Source organism: Pieris brassicae, chromosome 10 (assembly GCF_905147105.1).
Source record: "Pieris brassicae chromosome 10, ilPieBrab1.1, whole genome shotgun sequence".
Lineage (NCBI taxonomy): Eukaryota > Metazoa > Arthropoda > Insecta > Lepidoptera > Pieridae > Pieris > Pieris brassicae.
The window spans coordinates 5,800,755-5,820,312 of NC_059674.1; the positions used below are offsets into that span (position 1 = coordinate 5,800,755).

Below are 19,558 nucleotides of genomic sequence, written 5' to 3' on the forward strand. Positions count from 1 at the left end.
TGGCAAGAGAGAGTTTGATATGGCTTTGGTTTTAAGTGTTACTGGCATATAATATTAAAAAAGCCAGTATATATATAATATAATATATTATATACTGGCTTTTAAAAAATTCCTAAAAAGTAAATAATGAACTCAATTTTAGTCTTCATCATTACTCTTATGACAAAGATTATTATTTAATTTTGGACATGACAATTGTAGCGGCAAAGCCTACCTTGAAAGTATATTAATCCGCCACTGAGTTTAAGTACATTAAAACCGTCTCGTGTATATTTGTTAAAAAAATGTATTACCATAAAAAGTTCCAGTGAGTAAATCCTAGACGTTATTAAGAGCAGTTGTTGCTGACTAGTTTTAGAACTTTTTAAGTGAAAATTTCCAAGACACAGGTTTGCGCGAAACTGTATATGCAGCGCCATCACGCGAAGCTGTCAATAACATAAAATTAAGCTCATTTTTTATTATGTATGTCAACAGCGTATTAGATTCAACACACATACATCATAGTGTTGACTAAAAAATATATTGACACTTGTTTAATAGGTTACATCAAAACTTCATAACATTATTGAATTTAATTCATTAAGAGCTTTACAATTACACCCTTTAGTCTAAAATTACAAAATGAGAACAGCTGTCAGATGGCACCGCACAAAAAGCCTTGTTAATCAAAAGCATTCTAGGAAAGACTAAAATTGTTTTTTTAAATAACTTTTAGTAAAGTATATGTTCACTGTAATTATCATGTATTTTAGAATAGTTAGATTGTAACTTATACTAATGAAAATGCCGCTTAAGATGTCATGTACTTTAGTAAATAAGTTCTCATGAGTTCTATAGATATTACTAGTACGTCCCTGTTTTGGTCAAATGTCAAACAAACAAAGATAGCCATAATCGGAACTAGGCAGCCTTGCGTACGTCTCGAGATTGCTCTTATTGTAAGGAAAACAGATTGAACTTTATCACTGTTATGAATAAACACAAAAATCCTTATTATTTCACTGTTTTATAAAGAAGTATGTTTTATTTTAGCGTAAACACAATTTCAATCAAATTGTTAAAATACATGTTAATTAGATTCATTTTGGCTTCATGTGTGCGATGATTTTGTTTAGGCCGCTACGTATTAACTAATATATATATATAGGTTACATGACTCTGGATATAATCAATTATTTATTTATAACAAAACCTGTTCAATAGATATTACAGTAGCAGTAGCAACAGACCACATAGCTAAAGAAAGCTAGCACAGAACAACTTAGCAAATATCATCCACTTAAAATAGAACTCACTCGTTTGTGGAATACCCAAACGAAAGTCATACAGATTGTAAGTAACCTGTGTGTCCTGTTTGACACCAATTGCAAATAATTTAACTTTGACATTATTTTATGTTACTATTATAAGAAATTGTGAAAATGTATATGACATTTGCATGTATATATATATATATGGCTCATTGTGCGCATCTTGCCAGATAAATGATTTATTATTATTATAAGCGCAACAGAAGTAGTAGCTAAAAGTATTACTAAATACATTAAATAATTAAATGCCTCTATAGACATCACCATTCTCCAAGACCTGCCATTCACACCTCAACCATAACCAATAAAGTGCTTGGAGTTGCAATATTCCTACATACAAAGACATTATAAATTATAAATGGGGACAGCTTTACACTGTGCAGGTTTTAATCAACCTTTTAAATTATTTATAAAGTATTATTATCAAAAGTTAGTGGCGAAGATTGGGAGAAAAATGCTCAAGATTCAGAAAGATTGAGGACCAATCTAATTGGAGGGGACCTATACTCTTTAAGAGGCTCTTGATAAAAAAATATATTTATTTTAAGTTATATTTTGTAAATGTTTTAAAGAATATATAAGGCTTAATTATTAGTTATTATGAAAACGCCCTCAAGTAAGATGTACCATCTATAAGGTAAAAAACAATAACTAACCTCAAAATATAATAACTAAAATATATTAAAAGATGGCCTTTAGGCAAGGGTTCGACTAATTCTTTGCCCGAGGTAGCTGACAGCTGTTATGTCGACTAACCTTTTCACTATTTCCTTAAAAAGCTTACCAAGCCAGGCCAGCCTTAGTAAGACAGGTAAATAAAAACATACAAATAATAATAACTCAAGTTTTCAAAATTTTATTGTGCGTAACAAAATATGTTTGTATTATTAAGACACAGTTTAAAAAGGACACTTTAACTTAATAATACTTTTAACGATACATTAAATAGTAGCTATTTGTTTATGCTGAAAAATTCAGATAATAATTTAATTGTAAAATTATTTATAAAACGTGATTGTATTCGCAGACAATGCATATAAGTTAAATACATACATTTAACTGTGATTGTATTTGAATGCAATTTTAGTGTTATTCTAAAGAATACAAAATACACATAATATTAAAATATTATGTGTATTTTAAAGTTAATTCCAGTCTTCAAAGTATTGCTTAAATGCCGTAGGCTCAATTCCCTCAACCACCTTGGAAATGTGTACCTGAAATTACAAAAAGATTTAACATTAATAATATACTATTTGTACGAGCCTAGGCTATACATTTTGCTCACTCAGGCTTTCTTAGTTTTATAAACGTGACGATTTCCTATATCGTCGGAGTTGCGCCCCGAGAGTATTGCTAGACGCAGGCACTCTCTTCAACATTACGGTCATTCGTTTCATAGCAATAACTAAATCATGGGAGTTACGCCCCGAGAGTATAGCCAACATCAACATTACAGTGGCAAAATGTGTCATAAATCCGAAATAAAGGCATTTGACTTTTTAATAAACATAAATATGTGATAAGTAGTTTGTAGTAGTGTACAGACTTATAAAAGTAATGAATGAATGACAGATCATGCTACAACAGATTAAGTAAGCGCAGACTATGTAAGCTAGTAATGAAAAATATTCATTATTTATCCACATACCAAAAATGAACATTTTGTATAGTATAATACGAAATTGTTATTTCTTATCAAATCATAAAAGCCGCATCCGGGCAGCATCATATTAATAGTAATTTTTTATTTACGGTTTCATAAAACTATTTTAAAGTATTCGTTTATATTTTTTATCGCCCATGTGTCGCCTTTCAAGAATTAAAAGAAAAACGCCTCATCTTATAAAAGCTTCTTTTAATAGATTAAGAAGTCTTTTTTAATGTATTAAATGGCTATATTTAAAGAGTTTTGATCTCAATTTTCGTAAAGTAAACAAAAACTCACCCATGATGGATAATTGTTAACCTGCAAATACTGTTCGGCTTTCTTCATAGCTTCAGATTTCTCCTGCAATACAACAATATTATTAAAAATAAGTCCGTCCAATTACCGTTTCATCTGCACTCATCTGTCTCTTTTCATTCCAATGGGATAAAAAGAGACAGCTACCCAAAAAAAAACCAGCTTTTTGGAAGCCAGTCGGCTTTTTCTTCCAGGTGACTGCAGAATTGGACATATTTCAAAATGCCAACCCCAAGCATACTAAGGATGTGTGACGTACGAAGGAGAGCGCCTTCAAATTGAGGAGACACGACAAAAGGATCTTTCTTGGCAAAAAACGAACAAACCTGAGTCTTTGTGGGATTAAACTTAACAAGGTTGGTACGGTACCCCACACAGAAAAATTTTTCCAGTATCAATTCAATTTCGAAAACAAGTTTGTTACGGTTCTCATCAACTTCAGATCGAGACATGTTCGGGTGGCCGGAAAATAATTTGCCGATGGTGGTGTAGTCCGCATAGCAATGGATGTTGTCAATATTCAACAGGTCATTGATATGCAGAACGATATGCCTGCGCCTTTTAAGTTTTCCATACAAACATTACTTTTTATATTACTTTTATTGCGGTAGATATTCGATGCTATTTATCTAGATTACGTAGTAATAACTAGAGTATAAAAAAAAGTTATGGACACATGCATACTTCCATGGATATCAAACATGGATTTTTAATAAGGCGCTGATAAAGAAGATTGGAGTATGCCAAAGGGCCTAAGAGCGTTCTATTATTTGGTTAAAAATTAAAGTAAAATTAAGAAGCGTAATACAAAAAGTAAGAAACACTTAATTCCGTCCCATTTTCACTTTAACGTTTTCGATTTTTTCATTCCATTAAATTCCTATCCACGTTTGTGATGACCGTTATTTGTAATAGTCCAGTGGGAAGAAAAGTAATAGGACGCCCAGCAGAAACATGGGAAAATGGACTCAAAGGGAAAAGATTGGAAGAATGTGAAGGCCTTCACTCCATCGGAGGTCGTGTAGTGTCATGTTAATTTTTTGTGTCATGTAAATAAATATTTGACCCCACCATGTACCCAATAGAGTAAATTTCGTGACCACACAGTGACTCTTTATACCTAAAAGTTAGCATTATGTGATGCACTAAATGTAATCCCCTCGAATAGTAAATGAACTCCCCCCCCCCTCCTACTACATAACTAACTACATGAACGCTTTCTAAAATACTAAATTTATTTCAATTAAAAACGTGCAACAAACTGTTTTTCAGTTTAAGGTAATCTTTCCCGATGGGACCGTTTCAGCTGGACTGGAACACATAATAAACAAAAGATCAAATTACCTGTCCGTTAGATTCCTTTCCTCTCCAGACGTAAATACTACTGCCAGTATCCAAAATGTAACACTCCTGAAAAAAAATTCAATGTTAACTTAAATGAAGGCTAAGTTTTCAACAAGAGTTTTAAGTTAATTGTCTGAAATATAACGATTGTTGAAGAGGTTATAAAAATCGTGCCAAAATACTCAATATTCATCCATGGTCCAAGTATTTCATAATAAATAAATCAAAATTTATTTTATATGTCCCCCACATACCTAGGATATATGGTGTACTGTTTCTGAAACCTAAAGAGAGGATCCTCGAACAGTCTAACCGCTGACTGGCCGGTCCTAAGGCTCCAGTGGGTATATTTTTGAATTGGAATCACGTTGGCCTTAAGGGCCTTGACAGCTCGAGTTATTCTTGATTGTAAATTGTAGATGTAGGTATCGTTACAAGCCGTTATTTATGTATTGTTTAGCCCATATACCTTTATTATTTTCCGACAAAAATGGGCAAAATCTGATTAAAAAGCTATAAATCTTGTAATGTTTGATTGATGTACCTTCGTACTAAGTAAATCTTGCGTGTAGGGAGGAGACAATTTCTTTATCTGTATGGAGCCGGTACTGTCAGATATTTCATTCAAGATAACTTCCTTAGTTACACCGCGTTCGAAGTCCTGCGAAAATTTTTTAAATATAACATAGAACAATATTAAAATCCTGTTTACATTAATTAGAGTTCCTATATTATACGTCCATTCCAGAAATGGAAAGATAAATCTCAAAAAGTACTTAGCCGATTTGAATTAAATGTTACAGACTGATTGCGCAATTGGAATATTAAAACAAAACAATAAATACAAGCTTTTGAGTCTGGCCTAGTTTTGGCCTCAGATTTTTGTATCACATCATATTATCTTTTCTAATAGTAATTTACCAACACACGGTTTTTTGGGTCTATGCCGCCTCACGATGTTTGCCTTCACCGTTCGAGAGAAGGTTAATTGAAAAAAAATTGGCACATGCTTGCACCGCCGGGGTTCGAACCTACAACCTGAGGGTTGAGAGTTGCACACTGATACCATTAGATTAGCACTGCAATTAGAATATACCTAAGTTGAAAATCACCTCCATATGACAAACATACACTTCCGTTTAGCACGCTTGGAAGGCAAATTGGAAGTTAGACTGAAATTACCTAACTATAACAATTTTAACAATATTAAAACAAAATAGTTTCACTATGATTCTAAGTCTTTATTTTTTTAATTAATGTTTAGATTTTTTTGTTATCACTAACAAAAAAATAATAACTGTCTGTCAAACATAAGTCTTTATATAAAAAACTAAATATATACGACTAGTTACAACTTCGATTTGTATTGCATTAAAAAAATAAGATTTCTTTAATTATATTATAGCTCATTAAAAAAATAATTTAAACAGACATAACGTACCTCATCATCACCACCATCTTCAGCATCAGGTACAGAATCTTGATCACCAGAACCGAGTGCTGAGAAGAATTGGTTCACATCACCTTCGCTTGAGTATGGATCTGTATTTAGATATTTTTTTTTATATCAAACCAACCAACCCTTTCTGAATATATATGTTCCTAGGTAAAACATAAATCTCATTTCTTTTTTTTTTGACATTTCGCAAATCGATCAAATTTGTGTTTAATTAATGCAGAAATTTATTGATATTTTTTTTTTAATTTTATCGTATTTTTACGGTCCATCAAAATAATAATATGTTTTGTTAATCACAATGAAGAATCGTTTATTGTGAAATATCCCTTCACAAGTAATCATTGTTATCTTTATTATCAACTCTTTGGGTAAATTGTTTAAAAATAACGGGCTCTCCCGATGCTACATGATACCGCTGCCCATGGACACTCACACAGCCAGAATGCTCGCCTTTTAAGAATTAGTACACTCTTATCTTAAGGACCCTAAGTCGAATTGGTTCGATACTTCAGTAGGTAGCTGGTTCCACATAGTGGTGGCCAAAAACTGCCATAAAGAACGCTCAGTTGTGTAACGACGTACGTCGAGGTGATACGGTTTATTGCTGTCATTATACCAATATATGTATATGTAATCGGAACTGAAAACACACAATTGGGCAGCATAACTTTAAAAAAAAATATTACGCCTGTCGTAACATAGTAACATGATTGAATTCTTATGAGGTGTCAAAAATGATCAACTTAATTCCAGTCTATATCTTACCAATAATCTCAATGTTTCCCCGTCCACTATGATCCTGGTCCCTGATCTGGTTGGCTACGGAAATGGCCTTCAGCCTCTCCACACTCTTGGCCTGGTCTCCAACGTACAGTAGTATATCGTGATCCACATCCAGGATAAAACAGTCGCCTTTGTTCATTGATGTAATTGATGCTTCCACCTGAAAATTTAAAAACGGCTTACTTACTTAACTACGTGAATATATGATTACGCTCGCATGTCCTCAAAGCATCATTAATATCTGATAGATATCTTATTTATTTATTTAAATTATTGTAATTATTCTCAATATTGCTACACAATACATGTAACTGGGATACCACATTCCTAAAATACAGTTCTTACAACATCAGTGGTTTGGGATACGTGTTTCTGTTACCAGGTTTTGGCAATAAAATTTTAATTGTTAAATTTCCTAAACTACTGTCCGGACCGGAAAAGGTTTGAATTATGTATTGACATAAAATACATTTGTTATCATTCTGCATATCTGAAGACTGAAAAAAACAAAACCATTTGAACTAGTGAATTAGTGACGTTAGTATAAAGTTCTTTATCTCATTTAAAAAATAGAAGAACAGAGTGTCATCTCTTTAATAGAGAAGTAAGTAGTGTTATTGGATACTTACTTATGTTAAAAATCGTTTTTAGTAAATAAGGTTAGACTTAAATTACTTATTAGTCTTACGTTAGGCTAGATCGGAAAGTTCCATGATGTCTTAGTATAGACACAGGTATAATAAAAAAAAAGAAAGTCGACATATCTAACGTATTCGATATTTTCTAGACAAGGAATGAAATAAAATATTGAACCATCTAAACAAGGCTAAAAAATCAATCAGTGGCGCTACAACCTTTTTAGGCCAGACCTAGATTTCTGTATTTGTTTCATGATCATTTGTCAATATAATAGAAAAGTAGGTGATCAGCCTCCTGTGCCTGACACATGCCGTCGCTTGTTTGGGTTTACGGCAAGCCGGTTTCCTCACGATGTTTTCCTTCACCGTTGGAGCGAATGTTAAATGCGCACATAGAAAGAAAGTCCACTGCTGCACAACCGGAGATTATTCCTACGACCTCAGGGATGAGAGTCGCACGCTGAAGCCACTAGGCCAACACTGCTCAGGCTAACATCGCTAGCATAACTTGGGCTTTGAATTGCTTCCGAATCCACCGTATTCTTCAAGTTTATTTTTTCCTGTTCTCAGATTTCAAGAGAATGCTCGCTGGACTGAAATTTTGCGCTGATGAAGAGGTCATTTCGGAAACTGAAGTTTACTTTGAAGCTAAAGGACAAATCGTACTATAACAATGGTGTCCAAAAATTGTATGACCGCTATAATCGTTGTATCGCTCGAAGAGTTAAATCCAACTCTATCAAACGAATCTTTTTTCTATGTTAGCCTACGAACTTTTCAGCCCTTCTATGGGTAGACAATGGAATTAAATTTTGGGCTTTTTGAGATGTTATTTAAATTGTGACATTTCTAATATATCTTTGGACTAAGATTTTATTGTCTTAGCATTCTAGAAATAAATGACTGTTTTGTCTCACCTGTTTCACTCTTACATTCCTCTTTCCCTTGATCTGAAACAATCGCTTCTCTGCGCCTGCGTTTACGCTGACATGGTTGAAGCCTGACGCATGACCGCCTTCCAAGTACCGAATTGCTGGAATTGGTATTGTCAATATAGTGTATTTGTATCTATTTAAACATTTAAAATATATATTATAAATACGAGTTTTGTGGTTCCTATGATTTTAATTATATCTGGTACTTTACGCTAATAAGTGACACTGGAACTATAAACCTAGTCTAGCCATAAATACTGAAACAAAGTAATAAAATTTTTATTTCAATCTGACAATTTTATTCCTATAAAGAGATCAAATATTTCCCAGCTTTTCCTAGGTAACACTGAAAATGTTGAGAAAATGAAAAACGGCTTCATGTAGAAAGTTACCAATACTTTTATTGTTTTTCGAAGTAATCTCCGTTCTTTCCTACACATCGTCGCATTCGATGGAACTATTGTCAACCTGAAAGTCACAGGTCGCCAGGTCAGGACTGTATGGCGGATGACTCATTATTTTGACACCTGCCCTAGTCAAATATTCACCAGTCCATAGCGAATGTGTTTCAGGTCGTCGGTTAAAGTTGCCCGTATCTGCTGATAGGTCACTCTCTTATCTTCCTCTATCATGCGTCGCACACCACTGATGTTATCTTCAGTAGTCGCTGTTAAAGGACGTCCCTCACGCGGATCATCATTGCAATTGCTACGTCCACGCTTAAACTCTTTAAATGAATTGTAAGTAGCGGCACGAAATGGCCTTCATTAAGAAAGAGTTCGTTGAGTAATCCGATAACGAAAGTCGTAATTACTCATTGACCGAAAATTTTCTCGTGTTACAAGAGTTTTAGATTTGCCGCCAATTGACAAAAAACAAATGACAAATGAATGCAATATACTATATTAGGTTACCAAAAAGTTCTAACATTGAAATTCAAAAAAGTTTTCATTAGCAATGTTTCTACTGGCCCGTTCTAAACATTTTCAGTATTACCCACGTAATGGAAAATTCAGTTAATTTTCTTTACTTATCTTATGTAGGTTAAGGCTCCTCTCTTAAACTCGAAGAGTATTACTTCTCTTCTCTTCAAAAACTACTATACTTTAAAAAACGTATGTACATGCCACCATACCTGGTTCAAAATATCCCAAGAACTGCCTGGATTCGTGGCCTTGCGTCTCCCGGTGCTGTATAGCCAAACCTTGGAACCGCTCATCATCCAGGTTGACTGTTAAAATAGCTGCCGCACCGGCTTCATCTTGGCTTGTCTTGGATCCCAGCCAGAAGTGAACGTCCCAAGATAGATTTGATGAACCAGTGGTCTGTTAATATATATAAATATGTGTGAATAAAGTTAATCCATATATAAATAGATGTTCTTTGGTATGTAATTCAAAAACTTGGCTAAAGCTTTCAAAGCTTGTTCGTTTCATAAATAGTAGAGCAAGATTAAAAGATTAAATTATTTTTTCAAGAACAGAGAGAAAACGGGAAGTGGCTCATCTGATGTTGTTGACTCATGTTAATTTTTATTATCTAATACAACGAAAACCTTCAAGAAAGATCTCAAGACTTTAGATCTAAAGTCCATGTCTAAATACCAATGACATTCTGTAAATGCACACAGGCACAACACAATAAATTCCGTCATAGATTTTAAGTATAAATGTTCATGGAATTTATTGTGTATACATAAGTATTAATGTTTAAAGAACTTTAATTCTCATTACAAAAATGTATTTTATTTACATGAGAAACTTAATATATACGAACGAGATACACGTCACCATCACTCTTATAACCAGAGGGCTCGCGATTGCGTTGCAGTCCTTTTATGAATAATTATTATTATTCACTAGCTGCTTCCGCGAACTTCGTTACGCCTTAATATGTTTTTTTTACTTAGCCTACCTTTTCAGTGGCTACTAACAACATTTTTCTATGCTACCCCATTGATTATTTTCATCTATGTAGATTAGCTTCTGCGATCCACCAGGTGATGGCGAGCCTAATTCCATCAACAATCTTCAACTCTGCATCATTACTTTGTTACGTAATAAAGAATTTCATATAAAAAGCAGCAGATATATAATGTGAATAAATTGTTAATTCATTTCCTTATAATCTTATTAGGCCAATCTTCTTTCTGACTCTTAATGAATAATGACCCTGAATAAATAATTAATCTGTTATTATAACAAATTACAAACCTCTATAATAATATAGTATATGATACTCTTGAATCTAGTTTCCTATATATATATATATATATATATATATATATATATAGAAAAAAATTTAACCTAACCTAACCTGATCACAAACGCCACTTAGAATTTTAAAAAAATAGCGCAAATGTGCGCGAATTTTTTTTTTGCATTTGCATCATGGAAAACATCTAGTCAATTTTGTTTTATTTTGCTGATTATCCTTTATCGCACGTCAACTGCTTGGTGTTTTTAAAAATTACGGCTCTCAGCAACGCGGACGTTTTTTATAGTTCCTTATACGTAATTTATTATAACAATAACTTTCACTAACACTTATCGTTTTTTAACCTATTATAATTTCCAACTATAGTATGTTTAAGTAATCTGGGACGGTACTGAGTCACTCCGAACGTTGTCCATTAATTGAGGTAATCACAATTAAAGATACTTAACAATTAACTTCTGACTCAACGAATAATTGACTTGCGTCTGAAGAAGATGTATTAAGAATTAATAGCCTAGGCCTAACTAGTATGGCCAAAAATACTGTGACATTAGAATAAAGTTAAAACTATTGCCATAATATTAAAAAAAAAACTGTTACGTAAAAGCTTTTCTTCTTTTCCAATTTTTAATTATTTTGAATTTGAAACACGTAATTTATTTTAAAAATCTTTAGATTTTGCGCCGTTACACATATTGTTTCGTGTTCATTATCAAATTACAATATGGAATGGGGTGTTAAAGAAAATAGGATTGCAGTGATCGCCTTGCACAAAGAGGGTATGGAGCCGTCGGTCAAATTCCAGACGAAAGCTTGGTATCAACCGTATGTTCGTATATCGTACTATCAACACATTTAACTTATTGTAAGCAAGATTTTTAGTTATGTTATAAGTTACAGCTTATCCTGTAGGAGATACGAAGGCCAAGGCTAACTTTGGTCGTAGCACCTGTTAGTTAACCAGATGGAGCATAGTCCGTATGCTGGCCCGGAGATTTGCACATGGTCTACCAGAAGTCAAAGTTATTCTGTTCAAGGCGTATTATCAGTCATTATACTCGTGCAGCCTATAGATCTGTTATATCCAGAAGGCGTTGAATACGCTCCGTATTCAGCATAACACCTTCACGCTATTGGGCTTGCGCGAAGTTCTGCTCGTCAGGTATGTTTGCCGAGACCCGAACTGACGGTTTCAAAGCCATAATTTGGAAAAGGGTGGCATCCCTGATGCATCGTAGGCATAACACCAATGGTATCCTGAATGTGTTGGAAACGAAGAACACTCTTAAAACGTTGGTATACTGTCCATGCCCCACTCCTCCTCATAGTTTTCTTACTTACAAATTATTACTAACTCTATCAAAAATAACATATATATATCATCTGAAATAAATAAGCCATTCTTCTTACAGTGCCATCTCCTTGCAAAGGTTGGCCATCATCATGGATTCATTTTGTATGTTGCGCTTCTAAACAATGACTTGGTTGACCAAACCATTGTCTTAGGTTTTTTAACCAAGACGTGCGTATTCTTTTACCAGCCACTTTGCCTTGTATGATAAGTTGAAGACGCTCGTACTTTTCAGTGTTATATAAAACATGTCCTCGCAAACGGTATAAGTTATTATTATTAATAAATAAACGAACATTCAAACTATAAGCCGATATTGATTAACTAAGTTTAAAATCGCCTCGACATTTATACATAGTTATTTTTCTAAAAGTTACTTACGCAAAAAAACAGTTTAATCTGCGATTTTAAACAAATAATGTTTTTATTATACCTTTAAAACAATGTAGGAATCCCCCGCATAGAAGTTTCCATACTGATGCTTCGGAACTGCGACAGGTTCGAAGTCCTGAGAAACAAAAAATATTAATTCCAAAAAAAACAATAGCGTATCGTGAGTCCAACAGATTACTGTATCTGGGCCATTGCTCTGTAATTTCAATAGCGATAAAGCAATATAAACAGGGATCCCGCTCTCAATAATGAGGTTATGCGATCCCAAAGCTGCAACATCAACCCTACGGATATTAAGAGAACCAAATCAAATTTATCGTTCTCGCTATTGGTAGTCACATAGGAACAGAAACATCTGTTCCTTCGTGATGCTTTCCTTCACCTTACGAGTTTTATTATCCTACTCACATTGAGAATATGTATTATATATCATAATTATCTATATGTGGACGTCTCAGCTTTGAAGTTGCCCGCTTACTTAAGGATTGGCATCTAACATCTATATAATCATCTGAGTCAACTAACGAAACAAAATATATGTATGTCAAAAATTGGATTTTTACATAGGGATCACGATTTGTGCTCTATCATATTTAAAACAAACGTGTATGTACTTATGTACACGCGTTAGAGGTTATACTTCTTTAGTGTCACAAAAACGACACTAGCAATAGAAAAAAGGTATGTAATGCATTAAAAGTTCTATTATAACGTATTATCTAGTTAAATAAAGTTCATTTAAATATCACAAAATAAAATGTAGACTATAGCTAACTTCAGCGTGTCGGTTTTTTGTAAAGAACTTCAATATTATCCTTGTAAAAATGTAGCTAAACCACGTTTATATCGTGTGTAGTTTTAGGTTTCTTGTTACACGCCAACACATCCCGAAATAAACTCGTAAAACCGTAAGACAAGATGCTAACAAAATTACGATTCCAATGTGTTGACGTAAACTTTCCAAGATATAATTAGGTTTATTGAGTTCGGAACGAAGGAATCCAATTTACTCTTAAAGGTCTTGAAACTTTATGAGGAAAAAGTTTAAAAAATATAGAATCTACTAGTAACCCCAGAGCTGGTGCTCGCTCAACAAATAGGAAGGAAGGAACTCAAGGAAATTCTGTCATTAAAGGTACACTGGGACAAATGTTAAAATTTGTTTTAATTTTCTATTGATCATAATTAAACAGCTACTACTACTAGTACTACCACTGATGTTTTGCGTTTTCCAGTTCTGTGACTCTTGTGCATTTATTACAACTGTGAAGGAAGACATCGTGACAGTATTTTAATTCAAACATTTACGTGCTTTGATGAAACATTCACTACTTTTAATAAGATTTTTATAGAACAGAAGGAAAACGGGGAGGAGGCTCATCTGATGATAAGTGATACTGACACTCCACTGCCAGAAGACTGGCAAGTGCATTGCTGGCCTTTTAAGAAATGGTATGCTCTTATCTTGATGTTAGGGTCGAATTGGTTCGGAAATACTTCAGTGGGTAGCTGGTTCCACAAAACGTACTAAAAATATCGTTACCATGGTAACAGATACGGTACTAATCTTTGTTGTATTACAAGATACTAATAATAAAATAGAACAGACTATGATGGAATATAGTTATTTTACTCTTTTTGGTAAAACAAATGAGGCTAACATACCTCCACTCTCCAAATCTCCAAGCCCGCGGATTTACCGGCATTTTCGAACGCGTGATGCAGTGCTGGCATTCTGAAACAAAGTTACATGATCATCTAAAAAGTACCACAGCATAATAAACGTGTATATTTTTATTTATTTATACATTTTAAGTAAAATAAAAGTACAGAAAACTTATTAGGTATCGCTGGGGTGGTGATAAGTTAAACAATTAGTTAAAACTATATTTAAAAATTTTGTTAACACCAAGATTGAAAGCGCCTATCAAAATTTGACGGAAACGTTTCAAAATAATAAGTGCCAACTATCAAAGCACCAGAAACTTTACGTTTTAAATATATCGAAAGAATAGTTTTAAATTAAATAAATATATATAAAGACATAATATCTTATTGTGATCGATGAATTATTGAAAATAATTTTATATTTTATTTATTTTTATAGAAACATCTGTCGAAGCAAGTTTGACAGTTAAGTTTCAAAACTTACATAGAAACCTCAAACAAAATTTGACTATCTCAATCGGATAATTGCATTAACACTTCCAAATCACTATCAATAGAACTGGAGGACGACAAAAATTAACACATTTTACAAATGAATATAAAGTTGGATGATCGAAATCCCGATCCATAAGCCATAACCGTACAAATTTCACCGATACCTATCCGAGATTGATTTGGCCAATCTAAGCAACTGTCAAAATGGACAGATAGATTATTGGTAAACATTAATTTTCATATAGAGGGCAATCTTCAATCTCTGATCGGTCCTCTGAAGGATTGGTTGAAAAATTACATTGGTAACTCCATCTATGGATTGAATATTGGCTATTCTATAGAAATGGATTGAATTGTCGATCTAAGATAGATGGATCTAAAATTGGATCGAGATTAAATATTAATTTTGGCCGTTAAGGTACCTAAACTCAACTGCATCGCAAATAGATTGTTTTAAGAAAGTTCATGGTAGGCCCTCTGCGCTGTGTACGATACACAAACTTTCCCCCACTCCCTTGTTTAATGCTCAAGAAGTTTGCCGGTATCTGTACTACTTTGTAAATTTAGGTTACTAAACTAATTCATTTTACTCATCAAGGTAAAGTATTATGAACAAAAACACTAACTATCTCTAATACTGACTCAATATTTTCACATGCAAACAATAGATAGAGCGATAAAAATGTTAATTATGTTACTGTGTAAACAAATAAATGATTGTTTATGTAAACAAGGTTATGAATAATCTTTAGTAGCGATGTCGAACTTTGGCTGGTCTTATTATTAAAATATGATTTAAAAAATTCCGAAACTCCAGAATTCTTAAGTAAATGAGATTACTTCGTTTTTTATTCTATAATCCAGAAATTTACTAAGTAAGAAATACTGAATGCATTTGAAGTATACTGAAGGCCAAGAAGGGTTTGGTATAGGTCTGGAGAGGTTCTCGTTAATATGTAAATTGGAGTTCCGATAACGTTAATCGTAAAAACTAATAATACGTTTATGGATTATTATTACATTATGTTTATTGTTTTGTATTGCATTGCAATTCATGAATCCGTGAGATTAGCTTTTTAGTATTTAGTTTTTTAGTATTATTTTAGATTAAGGTTGGTGATTCTATAATTTATTATAAGATTTGTTTTGATTTTTAGCGATATGGCCGCCCGTTGAACCCCTTTTTTTCTATAAATATAACGAAGTGGAAATAAATACATTAATGAATAGTCTAGTTAAACAATTGAACTACAACATGACAGCGTCCTTCACGCATTATTCATGGCAGTACGCAATAGAGGTCGCGATTTTATTAACCGACTTCAGCAAAAAAGAAATCCTATATGTAGAAATACCACATCTTCGTATAGATTATTTTATGTGATAGGTAAACTGAAACGAAGATTAAGTATTCATTTCACCCTATAATAATATATTTTATACAATTCAAATGCAAATATAGAAAATTGTGATCTATATATATATAAAATTAATCCCAATTTCCCTTGGTCACGGCATCACGCGAGAACGGCTGGACCGATTTCGCAAATTCTTTTTTTGTTGCGTTTGTTATGGTCAGGAGAAGGTTTTTATGAAAGAGAAAATTAAGAAAATTGCGTGCGCAAAGAGTACTAAGCACCAAATTAAATAATCCTAACTTTTATTGCGACAGCATTTTTTTTCAGTGCAGTGCGTCATGCTAAAATTCTGGGGCCCTAGGCTCCAGCCGACTCAGCCTGCTGGTATCCACCACTGGGGATCTCAACCAGACTTCCCAGTATAAACGTTGTGTGTATAAAATTCCATCAGGGCAGTATTGTAGCATTACACAGCATTAGTAGTAACATAATGTAGTCATTATATTCAAGTGTCTAACACTAAACACATGTCAATGATGTTCGCACCGATAATGACTCAATGATAATACAAGTACACATTTATATATTTATGGAATACTTTTAATTCGGTAACTAGCTGACTCAAAAAAAATTGGAATGGACATAAACATCGCGTTAATATTAAACTTTTGTTTAAATGAAATCTTTATATATATTATCGGAGTAAATGTTGTTATTTACTTTTAAATTACTCTCCCTTTTACTTCATGCATCAACCAAACGAAATAGAACTTACTTCTTGTGCGGTCAAAATACATTATATTTTTGACGTTTCACAGTTAGCGATTTGTTTCTGATCTAATCTAATAGTAAGAGAGTAGCCATTCCTAAAAGGCCAGCAATACACCTGCGAGCCTTCGCACCATCACTTAACATCAGATCCGTTTATGACACACGGAATACTATACATTGACTCTACGTGTATATATCAGATAAACGACCATTACTTATTAGAAAGAAAGAAAAATACTGTTTGTGTACTTATGTACACGCGTTTGAAGTTATACTTCTTTGGCGTAACAAAATCAAAATCTTTTCAAAGATTTTATTCTACGTTTGTAGAAAAAACGACAGTAACAATAAAAAATGGTATGGTATTGAAAGTTTTATTATAACGCATTATCTAGTTAAATAAAGTTTATTTAAATATCACAAGAATATTACTACAAAAATAAAGAAATGGACATTTTTTATTTTATAATGTTGACTACAGGTGCGGTTTTTTTGTGACGGTATGCGCGCGCATCGTAATAATTTACTTACTTACTTACTAAATTTACTTTATTTATTCGTCATCATAAAAAAGGATATATAGTTAAAAGAGAAAGTGTATTAGCCCACACTAGGATTTCCTGTGTAGCGAGTCAACTTGACAAATGATTTTAGGTACGTAATAAATTCTTCATAAGACTTACAATTTTATAAGTAAACTAATGTTGAGACAAGAATTTTCCGTTTCAAAATAGGACAGGTTGCGATGATGTTGTGTAGGTATTTATAGAGTTTGGAATCGTTCGTGAAAATTTTGTATGTAAGTGGTTAAAGATGATCGCTTCTGAAGGAGAAAAAGCGTTGGGCTAAGAAAGTGCGTTTTTGTGTTGCTTATTAGGTTTGTGTTGGGTATGATCGGTGTTTGTTTGCAAAAAATCCATATTTCCATTAACTATACTTGTCAAATCATTATATGTTTTGTTTAATTCTACAATTATGAAATTGAGCATTCATTCTAACATTTTCATAAAATATATTTGTCTGTTAATGCGTCATACACAGACACTTCTTATAGGGCACAGACTATAAAGCGTGTTTCTATACTATACATAGATTATAGACGCACCCTCAGCGCGCCCTTTTTAGGTCAATCTATTGATCCAATTCAATTACGATATAGTTCTAGTTATTACATAACTATAAATAGTACTTATGTATATTAACAATAAAGTAAAATGTCTATAAAAAGCAAAATCAATAGACCACATAATGACGCGTTCATTATGATTTAAATATTAAAAAAACACACCACCTAAATGATATTATCAATAAAAGTGAATTTAAAAAAATTACACGTCGACTCAAAATGTTTTTTTTAACAAATGGAACAAAATGTTACTTATTTATAATAAATAAGTAACGTAAAAGCTTATGTATAATGCTGTAATATCTTTTTCAAAATATATTAACTACGGTCCAGTGCACACGAGAAAGCAACTAGCTCATCGAATGTTACTTTCACGAAAACATTTAGAGTTTTGCATACGATTATATTACATATACAGAGAATTTTTAAAATAAAATAATATATATCTAACTAATATTGCTTGTCCGAAAGCTTTCAAAATCCACACACACACACGTATATGTTCTCTTGTTTAGATTTGTATTTATTATGAAAGAATGCTTAGTTTTTCACAAATATATGATTTATTGTTTGGACTTAAATGTTAAAAACAATTATACTATAGCGGGAAATTGTCTTATAATACGGGTATAACAAGATACTATTAACTTTACCCGTTAGAATAAAAGCAAGCTAGATTATTGATTTATTACAAAGAAATTTTAACGACATTTAAATCAATGATAAAAAAGCCATAAAAAACTCAATCAAACGAACGAATTATGTTTATAGGTTCGTTGTGTATTATTCTAATTCAAACATTTTGCACGATAACTTACATGACGTCTAACACCAGCAAAACACTGTCGCAAACTATTAACCGCGGAGTCTGCGCCGGGCTCAATGTCATTGTCAAAATGAATCATCGCGCGTAAGTAACCGTTAACTTGTTAATATAGGCTTCGTTTAAAATGTCTAGGTAAATCTTTTGTTTGTTGTCGTATAGGAATTTAGATCTACTTTAAGTAATAACATTATGACAAAGTTGCCGATCGTGCAAATCTGCGGCCGATAAGCTTGACCTTGACAGGTGTCAAATCTCCTTTTTTCTAAAAAGTTAAAGTACTTGCTCAAGCTTAGGTCTGGTGGGAATGGCGTCTCCCTTCGGGACCGGGTGACAACTACTCCAGAAATAACCTCATCATATTTATGGGTTAGTCGGAGCCCGCGTCACCTTTGGTACAATTAATTTTACTGTTTTTAATATTGTATATTCTATAAAGAGGTAAAATTTGGTGAAATTGTTCTTGTAACAAATTTTTATTTCCAAGACACAAATATACAGCATTTACAATATTCTTAACCTACATTGTAATAATAATAATAAAAAATTACATCTGTTCTTCTTATAATTAACATGTGTATAATATATAGGCATCTATATGTGCCTAGTAATTACTCCAGTCCTAATGTCTCTTCCCCCAAAAACCATCCTTATCATAACAGCCATCCAGATTCAATGTCCCAACTCCCGTCATGCATCAACGTTGTTGAGTAAATAAGTTTAATATATTTCTTTTTTTTAATTGTTTCTTTCGCGGTCGGAAGTACGTACACGATTATAGACCGTTGAGGTTAGGCTTTTGATGTAAGACTTCATAATTGTATAATTGAAACAAAGTTCCTAGAATAAATATATAGCTATGACCATTGAGTGTATGGTTCAGAGTTCCGAGAGGAATCAGTAGTCACCTACGTAGTC

The 19,558-nt window shown here is 33.0% G+C and overlaps 1 protein-coding gene across 1 annotated transcript; it reads right to left on the bottom strand.

The window, feature by feature from the left end:
• Positions 1 to 2,168: 2,168 nt before the first annotated feature.
• LOC123715653 (gelsolin-like) lies at positions 2,169 to 18,693 on the bottom strand. Its single transcript, XM_045670864.1, has 11 exons — positions 18,636 to 18,693; positions 14,065 to 14,134; positions 12,440 to 12,514; positions 9,574 to 9,763; positions 8,421 to 8,536; positions 6,848 to 7,025; positions 6,065 to 6,165; positions 5,168 to 5,284; positions 4,624 to 4,689; positions 3,262 to 3,324; positions 2,169 to 2,530 (listed from the first exon to the last, which is right to left on the bottom strand). Exons 2-11 carry the CDS (start codon positions 14,131 to 14,133, stop codon positions 2,459 to 2,461), a joined length of 1,047 nt encoding a protein of 348 aa, XP_045526820.1. The 5' UTR covers position 14,134; positions 18,636 to 18,693; the 3' UTR covers positions 2,169 to 2,458.
• Between the last annotated feature and the right edge of the window lie 865 nt (positions 18,694 to 19,558).